This window comes from Ambystoma mexicanum, chromosome 1q (assembly GCF_040938575.1).
Source record: "Ambystoma mexicanum isolate Mex_15411 chromosome 1q, UKY_AmexF1_1, whole genome shotgun sequence".
Classification (NCBI taxonomy): domain Eukaryota; kingdom Metazoa; phylum Chordata; class Amphibia; order Caudata; family Ambystomatidae; genus Ambystoma; species Ambystoma mexicanum.
The window spans coordinates 620,426,388-620,445,184 of record NC_090922.1 but is presented as its reverse complement, the minus strand read 5'-3'; the positions used below and the strand labels follow the sequence as shown (position 1 = coordinate 620,445,184).

Below are 18,797 nucleotides of genomic sequence, written 5' to 3'. Positions count from 1 at the left end.
TGACACCAACTTGGTAGCCTTGCACTGGACATGGTTAAGCCTGCCTTCGGTAAACGTCTCATTACAGCCCAGGATATACAAATGTTCCCTATCGGACAGAAGAAACAGGAACTTGGTTGGCCTAAATTGATTCATAGATGTCTGTACCACCAAGGGTGTAGTTTCCAGTACCTGAGGTATCCCTTTGGTAAACTGTGCCACCAAAGGAAGACCATAGATTCTGGGACATGCTACATCAACCACAGAGGCTTTTAGAGAGCACTTCAAGGGCGTTGGCAAGGAAAGGACATCTTCCTACAACAGTGACAAGAACACTTAGGCTAGTTGATAGATCTGTGGAAAACCCAACGGTGAAGTTTTAATATGAAGAAGTATCAAACCACCTGTTGAATTTTAGCATCAGAGATAGGTGAAAAAACAACCAGCCAATCTGCTCAATTGCAGCCTATATAATTCATGTGATCCTTGCACAGCTATATTGTGAACTCTGAAAATGTGCTGTCTGAAACTGCAAATGAGCGTGTTAATTCAAGTAGGGTGTGGTGATGGGGGATCTTGCTTAGCCTGAAGGACTTTCCCATGTACTGAAAACAGCGCCTCAAGAGATTTGCAACCTCAGGTAGAAACCTAAAAAACACAATCCAGTGCACCACCGAAACAGGAGAAAGGCAACAACATTAAATTATGCTTGGACTTAATAGATTGCCACAAACTGTTTGAAATTCTCTAGAAATGGAATGAGAAAATCACCTGACCCAAGAAATCCATCCAACCAATGAGACTGGAGGAGCTAAAATGTTACATTACATGTATAATAGGCAGACACACCTATTGTACCTGAAATCCATTTTATGAACAAACATTTGCCAGACCAGTATATCCACACCTGACTGTGAAACAACAAAATAGACACATTAAAGACTTAGGTTTGAAGTTGTTTATTTCAGCAGGAATACTGTGTGAAATCCACAGATGCCTTTTTTTATTTTTTTTTACTAGTTTATGCAAACACACAGGATCACACCTCTGCACACACCAAAGTATGAGAAGTAGCAAGAGTGGGAGGCGGTAGCTTTATATAAAGAAGATGCACATACCTCAAAGATGTCATAGTGCAAATCCGTGAACCTGCGTGATAAATGGCACTCTGATAAACGTGGCTGATGTGGAGGACAGCCATGCCACCCACCACTTGAGATCTTATTTAATGACCAGTGAGCTTCTCTTGGTGGCACACAAGCTGCTTTAAAACACCAGTTTTATTTACAGTGAGGAAGGAATAGAAAAGGCGAATGAATCCAAGATCCCCTTTACCCACCACTAAACTTGTCTGTCATGCTATTACAGGTCTTTATGTGACTTCCACAAAAACCACTGTCGTAATGTTCACTCTTCAATGCCAAAGGGAATAGTTTACACATTCATTAGGGTGATGTAACCCCATCAGTGCCAATGTCCCCCTCATGTCTCACCTGTGCTTCAGAAAGCCTACTTAATCTGAAATCTGCAAAGCCTTTCAATGCAATAATTCCCGCATAGGATATAAAAAGGAGAAATTGTGTTCATCTCCAAATTCATTCTATGTGTTAATGCTCTCACTGCACCACACAAAAAGAAAAAAAGAGCTCCCAAGGATGCTGTACAGCCTCCTCGTCCCTCTACCTGTAGGATCAACTAAATTTTGAACTCCTCACCAATTCTATCAATGGTCCATTTGGTTACATAATCTAACTTCTGTCTTTCCTCCTTGCTATAAAAGATACCAATTTCCTCTACCTTGTACCAAATGGTATAAATTGGGCGTCATGTTTGCTCTGGCTCTTAAAACAACTAAAGGTAGATTCAAGTTTATCTACAAGAGAATTGCATCCCAATTTGTACTGACCAACCACTCCCTAATAAAACTCACATAGCTGTCCAAATCAAACCACCCAGCACCAGCCACGCTTATCGTTGTGCTATTAGCATGAAAAAAGAATGTACATGTTCAGAGTTATCAATGTGACAGACTCCGCATTCCTCACACACAAATGAATACCCATCAGTGTTTTGATACAGGAGATATTAAGAGTTTACACATTGAACGTATAAAAGCAAATGACAGTCTGGCAACCAGAAGAAATGAAAGAAAGATAAACCACTTTGGGAACTAGTGAAACAATGCACTGTGTTGACTTCCCTTCAGTCAGATAAGAGGCAAAACAAAAGGGGCATCTAAGCATCCAGCCGGATATAAACAGTGTGCATAATGTTCGATGACAGGAGACCTTCAGTGCATATGACAATACTGCTGTTCACCTCTGCACATCTGGATACTGAGGATTGCACCAAGTCGCACATTACCAATCATAATATGAGATTCACCATGAAACACATTCCATTGACTTTTCTGAAAAAATGTGGTGAAATTCTAACACAGATATTGTGTTATCTATGCAAGCATGTCGGGTTGTTGGGGCTAGGTACAGGACCATCCGAGTGTAGCACTTTCAAACGCACTAAAACCAGTTTTAAAGCAGCAAGATTTGTGGTGTGGAGGTCTAGGGGCTGCAGGGGGGAGGTTCAGCAACCACTATGGTGTTATGTTGACCTGCTTTTTTCTGTAGGTTTTAGCCCCTCCACTGTACATCATGCTGACTTGTATATTTTACTAATGAACTGTCACTTTTCTTTATGGAAATCTGGGAACATCACAACAGTTTGCATTTTCCAACAACTAGTACAATACTTGCCATTTCCACACAGACTGTTAAACTATCAGAGATGTTTCTGTCACCAGAGGGAATTCGATAGATACCAACAGCCCTGCAAATGTAGTAGCCACAAGCAAAAACAAGAGCAAACCAGAAAGACGCCTGCAAGAAACAGCTCACCTATTCTCCAAACTAATATTTAGTACAAGCTACGCACTTTGGTGACTACTTTACACCAAGCATATCGTCTGTTTAGCCCCCAACTATTGATATATTGGGGCTGTATGGGAAGGGACTGGCGCACACTTGACAAAGATAAATAACAGACATATTGCTTAAGAGAGCAGATGTGCGCGAGCATGTAGTTTAGCCATACCCCAGTGCCTCTGGTGCTTCAGGTCTTCCCTCACCCATCACATTCTTTAACACCAGTTGTAGGCTGAGATTAGTACAGTAAATTTAAATTATACTGAGGGGGTGGAGAGAGGGTTGCAAGTGGGAAAGGGGACTTTGGACTAACAGACATCAGTGACTACAGTCAGTAACTTGTACTTAGCCCTACAGTTTGTTCCCCTTTCCCTCACACTCCTGGGGATGCCCTAAGCATAACCTAGTCAAAGGAAGGAATTGTGTGCACAGTATAGCCCATGTAGCTGCCCTGCAGAGGGCATTCAGAACGTATAATGTACCTGGGAGGCTTTGGCTCGGAGATGGTTAAAAGTCCTTTAAGAGAAGGGATACCTTTTTATGTGCAACGCTTAGAAATAGAGGAAACCAGCCAGGGAAAAACATAGGTCTCTCTTTCCAGACCAGTACTGACGAAAGTTACAAACTCTATTGGAAATAGTTTGGCCTTGAACAGGTAAAACCTTTACTCTTGACACCCGGATGGCTCTTACATCTTTGGGGAAGGGTTCAGGAAAAAAAGCAGGCAACATTTCCTGTGAATCAAATGAAAGTCAGACAACACTGTGGGCACAAAACAGAGGGTGGCTCTAGAGGACAACCTTTTTTTGTATAAAACAGTAACTACTATAAAACAGTAACTACTTAGTCTGCAGAGAGGGTTTAAAGTACACCAATGCGACCTGCCGAAGTCAACACAACTAGCAACAGGATTTTGAGAGCAACAAACCTACCATCAAGAGCAAACATAGGCTCGAAGACCCACAAAATGCAATGGGCCATTGATGACACTTTGTGCACCTGGTAGTTTATTCGACAGTGAGCACTGGTACCTGACCATAGATGACGCAGTAAGTGAACTCAACATTCCATCCCACTAAAGTCGAGGTTCCAGTGAAAAGAAAAGGGCAGGTTGAGCACCTGGTGCCACCATTTGATGCCTCCTTTTGCTTCCTGGCAAAGCGAGATCAAAGTTTGAGGCTAAAATACTTGGTCCCATAAAACAGTCTGATCAGGCCATGAGATCCTGATTTACAAGTGATCAGAGGGGACCACCAACAATATTCCAGGTTCTAATGGTAGCTAAGGACGGAGACCCCGCCAGCAGAGAAGAGGAGGATAAAAGCTGAGAACACTCTTGTGCCCAAAATACACAGTCACATTTTAGACCCATGAAACACATCCTCTGCATTGATTTGGAGGGATTAAGAGACCATTTGTGAAAGCTGGGACTAGCAGCCTTACCAAAGGTACTTTAACATAGGCAGGAATGGGGAAGCAAAGCAGGCACCTGTCTGAATAAGAGATGGATATGATCTTATCCTAATGAAGAAAGGCGTCGACCTAATTATCATTTTCTTGGAAAACTAATGTGTTCAAATGGGAGGACTGCTAAACACCTGCAGTAAGTAAACTGTTTGAGCACCAGTACCTTTAAGCAGAACAGTTATCTTGGCAAAAGTGATATTTATCTTGGGCCTAGCAGGCACACTGATGCATGCATCGGTGGGGGTAGGTTCAGAGCACATCTCAGTACTTACATCTGTGAGGCACCTCATTGTTGCCCCCGGTGTGGTACCTGCATGAGGTGTCTGCCCTAGGACTGAGGGGGCATCTGCATTAAGAAAATAAAAACGTGTTACCTGTATGTCATTGAAGGAATTGTGGAATGCTTTTGTTGAAGGAACCCAGAAATGTACAGTACGCAACGGAGGCAGGTGTGCAGTGAGTAGACAAAATGAGGTGCAACAGGTGCAGTCAGGCCGCAAGTGGCCAGGATCTAAATGCAGCAGATTAGCTTCTGAAAATAATAAGGAGAAGGAGGTTCAGAACTTGAAGCACAACTTCCACTTAAGAGAGTTGAGAAGCAGTTAGGAACCCAAGGGAGGGATGCCAGAGCAACAAGCACACATGTGGGGGTAGTGTAGGTTTGCATGAGCTGCACCAAGCAGCTCTTTTGCGTAGCAGTCACAGAAAAGGTCTGGGGACTTTGTCAAGTGGCAAAGCCAGGCTGTGGTTGAATAACATGCTCACGTGAACCAACCTCCTTAATAGGATATGCCTATTCTGTATTATCTGTGATTAACATGCAGATTATCCACGCAATGCAACCCAGAGTTTGCATTATTATGGGGCAAAGGGGACAATGTTGTAGTATACAACTGTTGATTTCAAAAGGGGATATGCTTTTTACCAATAAGTTCTAATGATACCTTGCTACTCAACAGTCTTTCAAGGGGAGTCACTTTACTATTCAGTTTCCCTTTCTATGACACTTATTTTATTGCTTCGGTTTATGGAACTCTATTATGTGCAGTATTAGACAATGTTAAGATTGTGGGGCCCGTCTGTAGTGTTACATAATACATCAGTAGATGGTAGTTCAGTTGATTGGGTTATAAACCAAGCAGGTAGAGGATAATTTCTAATTGTATTTCTGTATCCTCCTATGACCGAATCTGTAGATTTCATCATGCTAGTCCATTTCTTTCCAGAGTACAGAACCTAGAACTAGAAGATTGACTAAACCACACTTACCATACATGTTCATTCTCACTCAAAGATGAACCTTGATACTTGCCTTTGACAGTCTTATGGGCCTATTGCCTTTTAAGAGAGCACTAGGTACAAAGACAGCACCAGTCATATGGTGTTCCATATGTGGCAAATAAAGAGCCACTGATTGATTAACAATGTAATGTAATCTCAATTTCATTATGAGTAAGCATCAGTTAATGCAAATAGAAGGCCAGTCTGGGTAAAGGCATCACCAAATGTAATGCTGTGAAAGGATAATGAGCATGCAAAGTCAGCACCACATTGGAATCAGTGAAGATGCCCACAGCTTGAAAAGAAATTATGGAGTCCAGGAAAATATGGCTTAGGTTAGAAGGGATATTTTATGAGGTCCTGTATCAAACAAGAACAATGCATAAAACAAGAGGAATTACATGGAAAAATAGACTTCATGTCGCCAGATGGATATGCACATGACCAGGTCAAAGGAACAAGTGCCTTTTTGCCCACAATAAAGCAGACCTGGACTCTGTTGAGATTAAACCATCTCTCTCAACGGATGGATGCCTATTAGAATAGACACTGGGCTCATTACCAGCCAATTTGAGAATAAACATTTCCCTGTGAGAGTGAAAACTCCCAGTCGTGACCTGGACATGCAACGGCTGTACTTTGCCATGTATTATTTATCAGAATTCAAAGTGAGCGAGATATGGGGATACGGAGTAATGGGTAAAGCTGTTTAATATCATTCAGAAAGTCTAGTTAGGCAACATTTGCTGAGACAGATCGGAACACACAGTTCTCACGCTCTCAAAGTGACATGTGGCATCTGTTGAGCAGCATGGGTGCCCTCCTCAGACAGTTTGGGGTCCAAGGTTGAGAAAGGCTGCTAGTATTTCTCAAGAGTATGAAAAGAATGTGACATTGCTCCTGAATTGCTGCTTGTTGTTCCAAGGGGTCCATGTTGGGGCACACAGAGCAGGACATTTGCTTTCACTCTACACCTCCATGTCAAAATCGTATTAGAAACCATCAACAACGGTACTAGACTCTCGGAACAGTTCCACAGACCAGAGAGACCATGTGTAGTTAGCTACTACGTGTTCATTTGAAATACATGCTTCAGTGTTCCAAGCACATATGCCATAATACTGTAAAGGGGAGAGAGGCTGTGTAAACTGAAAGTGAATAATCTATACCAATTTCTTTTTTTTTTAAATCTACATGAACAAAATTATATGCCTGGTAAAGGCAAAGACGTTACCAATTTTTGTTTCACCTGTACATAAAAATTATTATTCGTCCCAAGTGGGAGTTACACTGCAATGAATACAGGCATCTACAACAGTCATCCATGTTGACGCATGCATGCATACACACACGCAGACAGGCGCAACACACACACTATAACCATTCCTTCCACAAAAAGGAATATTGGCTGGGCATCTGTAATTGGGGCACGATTTTCCACCAACACTACCCTCCTACCCTCCTTAAGACCTCAATAAAATCCCCCTGTACCCAGTTGAAAAAGTCACGGTAATTCTTTCAAAAATCAGTTCACTTAATAATAGTCCGATAATGCAGCTTTGCAAACATGCCAACTACAACTATTCATGAAGCAAGAAATCAACCAAAGACAAAAGGACAGTAACTGACGCCGGCATTAGAGCAAAAGTGTATGCTTCTCTCAGTGTAAACTATTTTAACATGGTGTTGGGAAAGTGTGTTCTGGGAATATACTGAGAAGAGGACAATAAAGTTGATCTAAAAATCTATATAAACTTAGATTTCAAACTTTGAATTAGTAGGTTTTCAATTGTTTACCTATTCTGCACACCCCAGAAGTGCTCCCCAAGATTCCAAAGAGAACATTCAGAGGCCCAAGAGATCTGCTTTCTGTGTTTGTTGAAGACCGCTAAAGGCCTGTCTCAGTTCATTATGGTGGAAAAAAAATAAGAAAAGAAAACAAAATCAGACGGTATGGGCACATTGGAACTGCTACTGATATATTTTCTCCAATGTCAATTCTCAGAGTTGGAACCCAAATGCATGTGTTAAATAACCTACGTTATTCGATACTGTGTGGGCAGCCATGATCGTACCTATAGAATAGTCATGCACACACACAGAAACCATACAATACCAGATCCTCAATTTTTAACTTTTAGTACCCCTGAATTTTGAGTCTTGTCACCTAATACTTGTTCCCTTGAGAAACAACATCCTGATTGATACATTTCTACCTAAGAATTGATGCATGTTATAGTTATTCAATTACCAGCCAGATAGAAAGACAGTGACTACTAATAAAATGAACTGATGGAACGGAGTCTGACACTTAGGAGCAAGAGAATATGGTGGCCTACTCATGAAGACATCAGTAACAACATGTACCAATATCACATCAATTTCATACCAATATTTGGCAGGCAAATACCTAGTTTAGAATTTAGGAACGTGAATGTGCCAAAAGTACTTGATCATCAGAGGACCTTGACTAAGAGGTAGATAACGTAAACGATCTAGGGCGCAGGGTATAAATAAACCAAAAGTGACTAGTCAAGCATAAAACTAATTTAATCAGAAAGCACCAGACTATAGACCTCAGAAGGTACATGCAAGCAACCATGCGCTATCAGAAACATACGCCTCTGCACATATGGAGATCCTAAGTGATGCTCGGGGAAAAATTACCTATGTTTGTGAGTTAACAAAAGGTACCAGCCCTCCAAACGATCTGCTACTTATCTGTATGATATGATATGATATGCTTCCAACTCCAGGAAGCACGTGTGCAGGAAGCCAGGAAAGGAAACTGGATGCAAATGTCAATTTTTTACTATATGCAAACACAGTGTGATGCTCATGGGTACATTTTTTGAAATACAGCAGCAGACTGATACTGCTGCAAAAATTGCAGCGGTCACTGAAGGAACACATGAAAACAATGTACTTTCGAGAACCTATCAATCGTTAATGCTTTACGTGAATGATATTACCAAAGATTGAAATGTCCTGATATAGAAAGGTTCCCAGAAAAAGTTAGACTGTATAAAAATAAAGATCATAATTTCCTGAACAAAATAAGATGCCATTCCACCCCCGAAACACTGCCCACCTCCCCCCCCCACGCCCATAAAAATACTAAGTGAAATAATTAAGGTTGCATGTGAAGAAAATTAGCATGTTTGGGAGAGGGAGGTTTGGACTCCTAAAGTCTCTCATACAGAACCATGAAAGATATACTATAAACTTGGTTCCAAAAACAAAGTAACATATCTGGTATGGATTTTCACGGTGAGAGATAAAGGGAAAGGTGGACATACAATGTAGTGTAAAATACAAGCCAATACGTATGCTACAAAGCTGATAACGTTGGTCCTTGATTTAGGAAATTCAATTAATAACACTACATAAGAAGTGACTCTGCAAAGAAAGCATGTCAGTACTGTGAATTACTAGACATGGGCACCAAAAGCATCTCCTCTTAGAGACAGCACAACTAAAACCAGAGAATGGTTTCACTGAAATCCCAAGTGGTTTGTCTTCACACATAACATTACAAACAAGCAAAGGAATGGGCTATTGACAGTGTAATTTACAAATCTTTAAAAAACATTATTTGTTAAAAACACATTTTTCAAAAATAACTAAAACATCAGACTTAAAATAACAAAAAGAAAAACAAAGAAGTAAATCTTGTGAACTCAAGTGTACATGTTAATACTGCTGTCCATGCAGGTGGGGTTGTGTGAAAAACCCAACATGGGTTAACAAGGAAGATGGGGGAACTAAAAAAAAACACAACAACATACACCAATCGCTCCTGTGGCGAGCCCTTACCCACCCCCACACAGACCCTAATAAGATTTGGTAAATGTCAAACCATTTATTTGCCAACATTACCAAGTCGGGAAAAAATGCTAAAACCAGAGGGGGCCCAAAATCCCACCAAGCAGTGCTTCTTAATCAGATTATCCCCCCACAGTGACATCTACAGTGTCCCCTAATGTAAGGTTCATTCCTGTAAGTACACATTCTCTCATGATAATGGTGCTCACTGCTTCTGGACTGAACAAACCAGAATACTAGGTTATAGTATTTACCCTCTCAACTACACCACCTACCCAACATGGGCACAAAAATCCCAGACACTATGATGCAAAATGACAATAGGAAGCATTGGACAAAACAGGCAAAAATATACACCCCTAAAGTTAATCTTACGAAGTGTTTTCGAAGAAAGCCACATCCCTGTGCACACATCCAATCTCCTATGTATTAGGGTGAATGTAAAACTATCCCCTTGCACAGACTCACAACTGGGAAAATGCATTCCATATAAGCCCTTTCTTCACCCTGGTGTCTATTATGGGGCAACCAAGGTCCTTCCACTGTGACCTTAAAGAGGATGTGCAGCCTATACTAGAATACTGGAATTTGTAAACCATAGTGAAAATTCCAGTCCTTCATCACTATTTAAATGGACAGCAAACTCCAGGACTGAGGGTGGGATTAGGAAAGTGGTGGTAAAATTGCTCCAGTGGGTTGGGGGGCCTCTAAGACTCACGTATTCACTCCATGCCCTGTACAATGACAGGTAGAGAGAGCAGCATAGCCCTTAATAGTTATATACACACACACACACACACACACACACATACATACACACACACACACTTTGGCAAACAGGAACAAGAGTAGATAAACACTTCCCACCATTTTATGGTACTTCCTTTCACCCTTCAAAGCCTTTAAGAGAAGAGATGGAGGGGATCCATCTTTAAAAAAGATTCATAAAATCACCACCATAGAATTCTCACTGCAAAAGAGGCAATTGCATGGTTGATGATACATACAGTCCACTGTAGAGTCTGCACAATGTACTCTGGTTAGAGGGGGAAAGGGGCGTCCTTGGTCCCATTGCAAACTCAGTTAAGAGGTGGACATATTTCACAAAGGTACAAGGAAGGACTTCAGAGTCTCCCTTATCAAAGAAAGATAGAAGTAGAGTGATGAAGAGCTCACGAGTGAGAAATGTCTCCACTCTGTCCCCTTTCTAGAAACGGCCCAGGTTGACAGGAATGCAGCACACAAGGCACCATACTCTGCTCAGAATGATATTATGCAAGTTGTTGATCAAACGAAGGAGGGTGGTAGCGTATCGCATTGAGCTTTCCAGATGTAGGCCGACTGCTAATCAACAATTTCTCAGGGCTGGCAACTCCAGCTGTAGGCAATGAGTTGGGCTTGCTGCTGTGCATAGGTTTCAGTGCAATCCAGGGGAACCAACAACACTCAACCGTGCACCTAATGATCCACAGGGACATTTCTTTGATAAATGTTTCTTCCGTCCCTCAACTCACCTTCCATCACAACAAAATCTGAATCCCAATACATGAGAAAACCGATGCTGCCTTGTGTACGGTAGAAGAGGTTGATGCACTGCAGTCAGTTAGGCACATTGTTGCATGCATAGTACTCTACGCTCTTAATAGCTGGACATCTGCCTTCTGGTGTAACACCTGTGTGTACGGACGCAGGTCAATGTCTAACATTGTGCGCAGGGGGTGAGAATGCTAATCTGGGACATTAGTACCAGGACCCAGATGAGACTGCTGGTAATGTATAGAAAAATTCCCATTAACAATCCCATTTCCCTGCCCTCAAGCTGTCTACCACTCTGTGTGCTAAAGCAAGGTCCGACTATAAGACCCAAAAAAGCAGTTACTTTTTTTTTTCAAACGAGCGCTTAAAAAGAAGAAATTCTCTCCAATGTTAGTAAATTGTTCAAAGGATCACGGAAAATACAATCTGTTGTTCCAAAGAGCTGTTGTTTGCTGGCTTCTACTACATCGTCTTCATTTGGTGGTGCAGGCCAGGTTTTTCTGCACTTCAATATTAAGGCAGTGGTTTTCCACAGGTCGGTTAATTAGCATTGAAAGAAGCAGTCTATGAAGTCCATGGCCGATTGACTCCGGGCGTTTCATTTTTTAAGTCCAAGAAAGGATGCCTGTGGGATGAGAGGAATGGTCAAAGGGCAGCAGGCACCAGTGTTGATTCCCTCTCATCCACACTTGCTCCCTCCAATGACAGGTAGTGCTTTACTCAGTTTTTGCTCTTGTTCATATATCCGCAGTGTTTGAAGGCATGCCAGAGTTCGAAGCAGCCACTGCTGGCCGGATTCACATCAAATTTTTAAGCCATATGCAGACCTAGACCCAGAAGGCTCTTGCTAGCCAAGAGGGGGCCTGGTCCATAAAATCTGTTTTTCCAAAAGGGCCATGAATTTTTCTTCTTACTCAAACGTCATTAAGTTTGCAGGTGCCTGAAAGGGAAATGTTTTCAGTTAGAAAAACAGTTTGCAGAAGACTCTTTGCAGGCACAGCTGAACACACACACACACACACACAAAAACATAAACACACACAAAAACACACAGAAGTGTTCCTTCTTTCATTGGATAAGCCACACCCATCGTCTTTGTAGTTCTCATCTACACAGACTATGTGCATTCCCTGCTCAATGGTTCATACCCTCAACAGCGAAACAGAACACAACTGAAATTAAACTAATGTAGGCCTTTTTAGGACACAGTGCCAGCAAGCTTGTCGACTTCTCTCATGGCTAGCTACCCACTGCCCACTCGAAATGTGTTGTCTACTCAGCCCTACCGCCCCCTCTATGCTTTCTTCTGACCCACTCACCGTGCCCAGTCGCTTAATGGCCATCAACCAACACCTACATCACTGCATTTGGCTGGTAACCAATTCTGGCTCCAGTATCTAAAGTCCCTTCATCACTGCCGTGCTTCCTGCCAAACCACCAGATTGGAAATCTTGCGTTTGTTCGAACCATCACCTTTGTCACTAAGGTTATTGCTGCTCAACGAGAACAGCAGCTAGCATGACCACATAACACAAATCTAGGGGATCCTTCTTATAAACTGTGACCTTAATTACTTATTAATCTGGATAATCACTGGCATGCAAACCAACGTCTCTTACCTGCTGTCTGTTGCTCTGGCAGGCGGCACTAAGGTGTTTAAACCACAACATTGCGTTCATTCGATTCCCAGCCTGGAACTTGTATGAGTTTCCTATGAGTCGGAAATGAGCAGAGAGGTGACGGGCAAGCCAAAGGGAAAACAAAGACGGGGTATAGGTGAGGAAACGTGGACATAACAGTCTTTTAAAGAAGTGACAGGAAAATAATCTCACGCGAGAACCAGTCGAGATATGCAATAAGTCAACGGTTTGACATGGTAGAGATTTTGTGTAAAATTAAAACTATGTACGCTCCCATTGGATATGTTTAACACTATAGTGCATTGTTGTACAGTAATGTTACGTGCTCTGTTGAAGGTAGTATTTCTAGTAACACGCTGTGTAACCCTCAATTGTGGACTAGGCTCTCTATAAACACTACAATCACTGCAGAGCTCCTGAATTATTGTGTGAGTGACGTATGTTTCTTTAACACACAGCTCTCAAGGATTTAAACAGAGCAGTGTCAGGTGACCAAACTTGCAGCCCAGTAATACCTTGGCTCTCTCAGATTTTCGGAACATTATAATCCTGGCGGTTCAGAAATCGCGTAACAGATCCTCAATTTCATCTACATTTGAAAACCTACGCGCGCAATAGTCTTCTAGAGCTACTCCCACCCCCCTCCCCCTCCATCTGTTCCTTGACAAATGCTATCATAAGAACACTTCCTGCCTTGCAGACCCACCCCACACACTCCTTACTGGCTACTCACCTTTCTCAGAGTCAGTAAGTAGAAAGAGGTCTGGGTGCTCCGGGTCATCCGCCATCATCACCATCCACCCAACCACAGCCACGCTTTTACTGGATGTGGACTTGAACTGAAGAATTGAAGTGAGAAAAAAAAGCACAAGAAACTTATTCCTAAAGTGAGAACTAGATACACTCACAGAACAGATTAAAGCAACACCGATACAATGTACAATGACACATTCCTGTCAGTTATGTTCCAAATCATCAGTGCACCTACACACATTAAATAGAAATATGTATTTATTTATTGTGAATCTGGTTGAAACCAGTCAACCTCACACAAAGCATTAATAAAAACAATCACAACACATACAACACATTTTTCATGTTAAAAAGAAATCAAAAACAAACAAATACAATACAAAACACAAACCCACAACATTAAAATACACATCATTCCTTATTACCATATAGTGGGCTAAAAATACAATACCTTTCCAGAATTAATCACTAAATATATATTCCCAGATCACATATGTGCAAATAAGCTAATTTAATTGTGCAAATACGAAAATGTGCAACACAAAGATTCAAGCCCTTAATCCCCACGGATTTTCCCAACCTTTTACCTCTTCTTTCCACTCCCCTCCATACGTTTGTCCTAGAAATTAATGTAACTCACTGTGGTGACTAGAGTAGTCATTGTCCCGTTCCCTCCATCTGTGTGGGCGTCCCTCAACATGGTAATGGTACCGGAACCATTGGCAGCGAAAAATTGAGCTTCCCCATTAGATTTAGTACAGGACGCGGGGGGCACTGCCTTGGGGGTGGGAATGCCACGCCGAGGCCCCGCCCTACGGCGCCTCACCTCAGTCCCCTTTGAGCACATCAGACGCTTAGATACCTGGCTACACTCATTACATATTAGCCCTTGGCATACAGGCAGGGGAAGGTGGGTGGGACGTATGGAGGAAAGGGGACTATGGCCCATGAGTACTCTAGTCACTACAGTGAGTAACTTTAAATACTCATACGTCCCATCCCCTTTCCTCCATCCTTGTGGGTGATTCCAAGACCATAGGGTGGAGCCGTGACAACCTGCCTCATTTCTAGGATGAATGAAAAAGGTTCTTCAGAACCGCCTGACCAAACCCTGCATCTCGCCTGCAGCTGGTATCCAGGGAAAAGTGGGCCGACTGAGTGGCCCAAGTAGCCACCTTGCTGATGAAATCCCAAGAAGCATGTCGCTGAAACGCGATGCCATGGCCTTAGCTCTGACTGCATGGGCATGAATCCCCTTCGGGATTGGTCTGACCAAGGCCGTGTAACGCCTCCGAAATGGCCTGAACCTACCAACGGGTGATGGAAGCCTGAGAGCTGGGGGAAGAGCCCCGAAAAGTAACAAACAATGCCTCAGATACCCTGAAGGATTTCGTCCGAGAGGTGTAAAACTTGAGGTCCCTCTGAAGTCTAAGGAAAGTAGGGCCCTCTCTGCCTCGGATTGCGGGTTCAGGAAGAACACCGGAAGGCAGATCACTTGATTCAGATAAAACGGAGACACCACCTTGGGCAAGAAGTGTGGGAGAGTGCGCAAGGTGACCTTGTTATGAAACCCGGTGAAGGGCTTGCACGAAGACACTGCCTGCTGCTCACTGAACCTGCACGCAGAGGTGAGAGCTACCAGTATAACCATCTTTAGCATCACCAGCCGAATGTCTTCAGCTTGAGAGGTTACATCCCAGACAGGATGCAGCCTATGCACCAGAGGAAAAAGCCTAGACAACCGCTTGAGGTGGGTCATTACCACCGGATTAGCTGCAGAAAACACAGGTTCAGGGGAATTCTTGTAAGCCCTGATGGCCTACCAAATAAGTGCATCAAGTATCCACCTGAACTCCAGAATGAGCCAGGTGTGCTGAAAAAGCCAGTACTCTGTCTAGAGAACAGGTGACAGGATCCAGACCCTTGTCACGAGCCCAATGACAGAACCTAGTCAATTTACTCTTATACTCGGACCGAGTAGAGGGCCTCCTGGCCTGTTTTATGATGTCCCAGTTGTCATCAGAATATTGAGCATGCTAAAGCCTTAGCTGGTCAAGAACCAGGCCGCCAGGGCCAGCTTGGCCGGGTCTAGATGTTCCACTACCCTGCCCTGCTGGCCAGGAAGCCCCCTGTTGAGGATCAGAAGGTGGACAGGACCCTGGGAGCACAACTGCTGCAGATCCGAAAACCAGGCTTTTGAAGGCCTGTGGGGGGGGGGGGAAATCAGGATGAGGCTCACTGAAGTCCGGAACTTCCGGAGTGTCAGCTGGACCGGGGGGGGGGGGGGAGCAGGAACACACCACCTTCGGCCCGGTCAACGGACCTGGAATGTATCTCCCAGAGACCCCCGACCCTGTCCTGCCCACGAAGCAAACTGGGGCACTTGGAATTCAGAGGTGATGCAAACAAGTCCAGGTCCGCGAACCCCCAACGCTGGAACAGGGGCAACAAGGAGTCGGTGTGCATTTCCCCACTCGTAGGTGTTGAAGCCCAACCGGCTCAGCTAGTATGCTTCTGCATTGCTATCCCCCGGGAGGTGGACTGTTGAAATCCAAAACCCCTCTGTCCGGGCCAATTCCCAGATTGATACTGCCTCCATGCAGCGGAGGGGGGGGATTGAGTGCACCCTGCTTGTTCAGGTAAAACATTGTAGTAGAATTGTCCGTCCTGTCTAGGACAGACCTGTCCCTCGAGCAAATTGATATGCAGGACGGCTTCCACCCTGGACCATGCACCATGAATCGCATAGCCCTGCAGAGTAGCCCTTCAGCCAGAAAGAGAAGAGTCCGTAGTCACCACCAGAGTAGGCTCTGGTTGGGTAAAGGGGGCTCCCACTGAGACAATGCCCTCCATCAGCCACCAACGAAGATCGGGCAGAAGGCGCAGGGGTATTGGAATCCTGTCTGACTGAGACCCCGTCTCCCGATCCCAATTGGCAGCCAGGTGGAGCGGGAGGCGCCTCGGCGAGCGTGCTGTACAGTGAGCATGCAGGAGGACAGCCATGAGCGCAAGGTGCTGGAACCACCTGGCCAAAAACTGCCCCATCGCCTTTCGAAAGGAGAGGAGCCTCTCGGTGTCAGGCACAGCCGCTGAACGGCAGTGGTCCAATGCAACCCTAGGAAGACCAGATCCTGGGTCGGGCACAACTGCGACTACCTCTGGTTGAGGGAGAACCCTAGCAGATGCAGAATATCCACCAATCTCTGGCAGGAGTGAATAAGCCCCTTGGGGTGAACCTGCCCTCACCAGCCAGTGTCCAGAGAAGGTTATAGGTGATGTCCCTCCAATCGGAGGAGACCCGCCACTCTGAACATCAACTTCATGAAGACACGAGGGTCTGAGTTCAGGCCGAAAGGCAGCACCTTGTACTTGAAGTAGTGCAACATAATCCTGAACCGCAGAAACTTCCGATGCAGCTGGTAGATGGGCACATGTTGGTATGCATCCTTGAGGTCTATGGAACACATCCAGTCCCCTGCACACAGAGACTCTGCTATGTGCACGGGAGTAATCATCTTGAAGCGTTCTAACTGTAAAGACTGATTGAGAAATGACAGGCCCAGGACAACCCTAAGGCCAGCCTGGTTGTTCTGGACTATCGCAAACATTTTGGAGTAGAACCTGGAGCCCCTGTCGACTGAGGAACCGGGTTCCATCGCCTGCATCTCCAATATATAAAGGACCTCCCGTAAAAGAGCCAGGGACCCAATCTGACGGAGAGGAGAAGAGGGTGCAAGAGGAAAAGGAAGAGGAAGACTGAAGCCCGTAGGGACTATGGCTAGGATTAATGGTTCTTAAAAAGACCCTTCCAGCTGTCCCAGAAAAAGGCCAGTCGGCCCCTCACTGGAGAGCTGTGTCCCGACCTTGATGTCACTATTTCTTGGAGGCGGGGGGGGGGGGGGGGGGAGGGAAGAGAAGAAGGAGCAGAAAATCCTATGCAAAGTCCTCTGATGCTTCCTGCCGTTATTGCTGGGCGACCTGTCAGGCCTACTCGTACTGAGGTCCCGGAACACCTTGAAGCTGGTGAAAGTGCAGGGTTTGAATTCGGGCCTGCCCCGAGACCGAGGGAAAGATTTCTGGCCTGGCTTTGTCAGGATGGCAATGGACTTGGTGGTCTGAGTGGAGGCTTTCTTCTTTGTCAACTCGTCATCGGTTGACGAATGAAAGAGGTCCATGCCCTCAAAGGGCAGATCTAGGATCCGCACTTGCATGTCAGATGAAAACCTAGTGGCACGTATCCACGCCGTCCTTCTCATCTCGACACACAGGCACAGCCCTCTACTGGCTGTTTCGATGTGGAAGACTGAAGACTCCATGAGGTCCTGCGCAATGGCCTGGACATTCACCAGACCAGCCTTGAATGAGGCTTGCCTCACTGAAGGGAGGTCAGGCAGAAAATGCCCGAGATCCTGACTCAGGTTCTGGCTATCTGCAGATAAAAAGGTGTCAGCGTTGGCTTGCCACAGATCCAGTCCTGAAATGGCATAACAGCGTTTGCCCAAAGACTCGAGGATCTTGTCCTCCTTAGAAAGACAACCGGAGGTGGCTCTCATGGAGGAAGACGACAAAATCGGTGGTTTAGAATACAGTGAGGCCGCAGCCACCACTGAAGTTTTGGCTGCGGGTGGGAGGCCAGGAGGATTGGCTCCCTGAGCACCAGACTGAGCCCGCTGTCCAACTTCTTGTTCATCTGGGCATTGGCCCTGGGGTTCTCCCAGACCTTTCTCGCCACAAGCAGCACATCCTTCTGACAAGGGATGCTGTAACTCATTGTGGTGCGTTTGCCCAGGACCTTTGCTAGCCCTTCCGACTCCTGGGGCACTTCCTTAGGTAGAGTGACTCCCAAGAACTCTGCCAGGCCCTGAAGGCAGTCATGAAAGTCCTTAACAGATGTGGAGGGTTCATGGGTGTTATCGTCATCATCATCATCATAGCCCCCCTTTTTACAGACCAATGTGAGTCCGGGCCCTGGGAAACAGGGACCGGTGGGGTGCCCCCTAGGTCTGGAGCCAAAGAACGATCCAGCAGCTGTTGAGGGGAGGTGTTGGTGGTACAGGAGGTGGGGGAGGGGGTCTGAATAACCAGTAGGGCCTGGACCGGGGGAGGGATAGACACTGGCACCGGTAGCGCTGGAGGGACAGGCGTAGAACCCAGAAGAGAAGGGCGGGGAGGCACCACCTGAGGGATCACCTCCTTCACTATATCCTTAAGGAGCCCCGTCATCAGAGGAGAACGCATGAGTAGGAAGCGCTCGAAGAAGCGGTTCTCACCAATAGCCGGATCCCTCGTAGCCCAGCCCTCCAAGGCGCTGGGCCTCTGCTCCTTGTCAAAGCGCAGAGGCGCCCGAGGCTGCAATGGGTAGATGTACCCCTGATGAGACCAGATGCCTGTAGCG

General features: G+C 45.0%; 1 protein-coding gene across 7 annotated transcripts in view; it reads right to left on the bottom strand.

The window, feature by feature from the left end:
- Positions 1-922: 922 nt before the first annotated feature.
- The window catches only part of RALGPS2 (Ral GEF with PH domain and SH3 binding motif 2), a 2,782,724-nt gene continuing 2,764,849 nt past the window's right edge, over positions 923-18,797 (bottom strand). For all 7 annotated transcript variants that reach the window (XM_069641167.1, XM_069641168.1, XM_069641166.1 and 4 more), the window contains 3 exons: positions 13,383-13,488; positions 12,629-12,720; positions 923-11,949 (listed from right to left, as the gene is read on the bottom strand). In XM_069641167.1, coding sequence (XP_069497268.1) covers positions 11,920-11,949; positions 12,629-12,720; positions 13,383-13,488 — 228 coding nt within the window. In that variant the 3' untranslated portion in view covers positions 923-11,919. The remainder of the gene's footprint in view (positions 11,950-12,628; positions 12,721-13,382; positions 13,489-18,797) is intronic.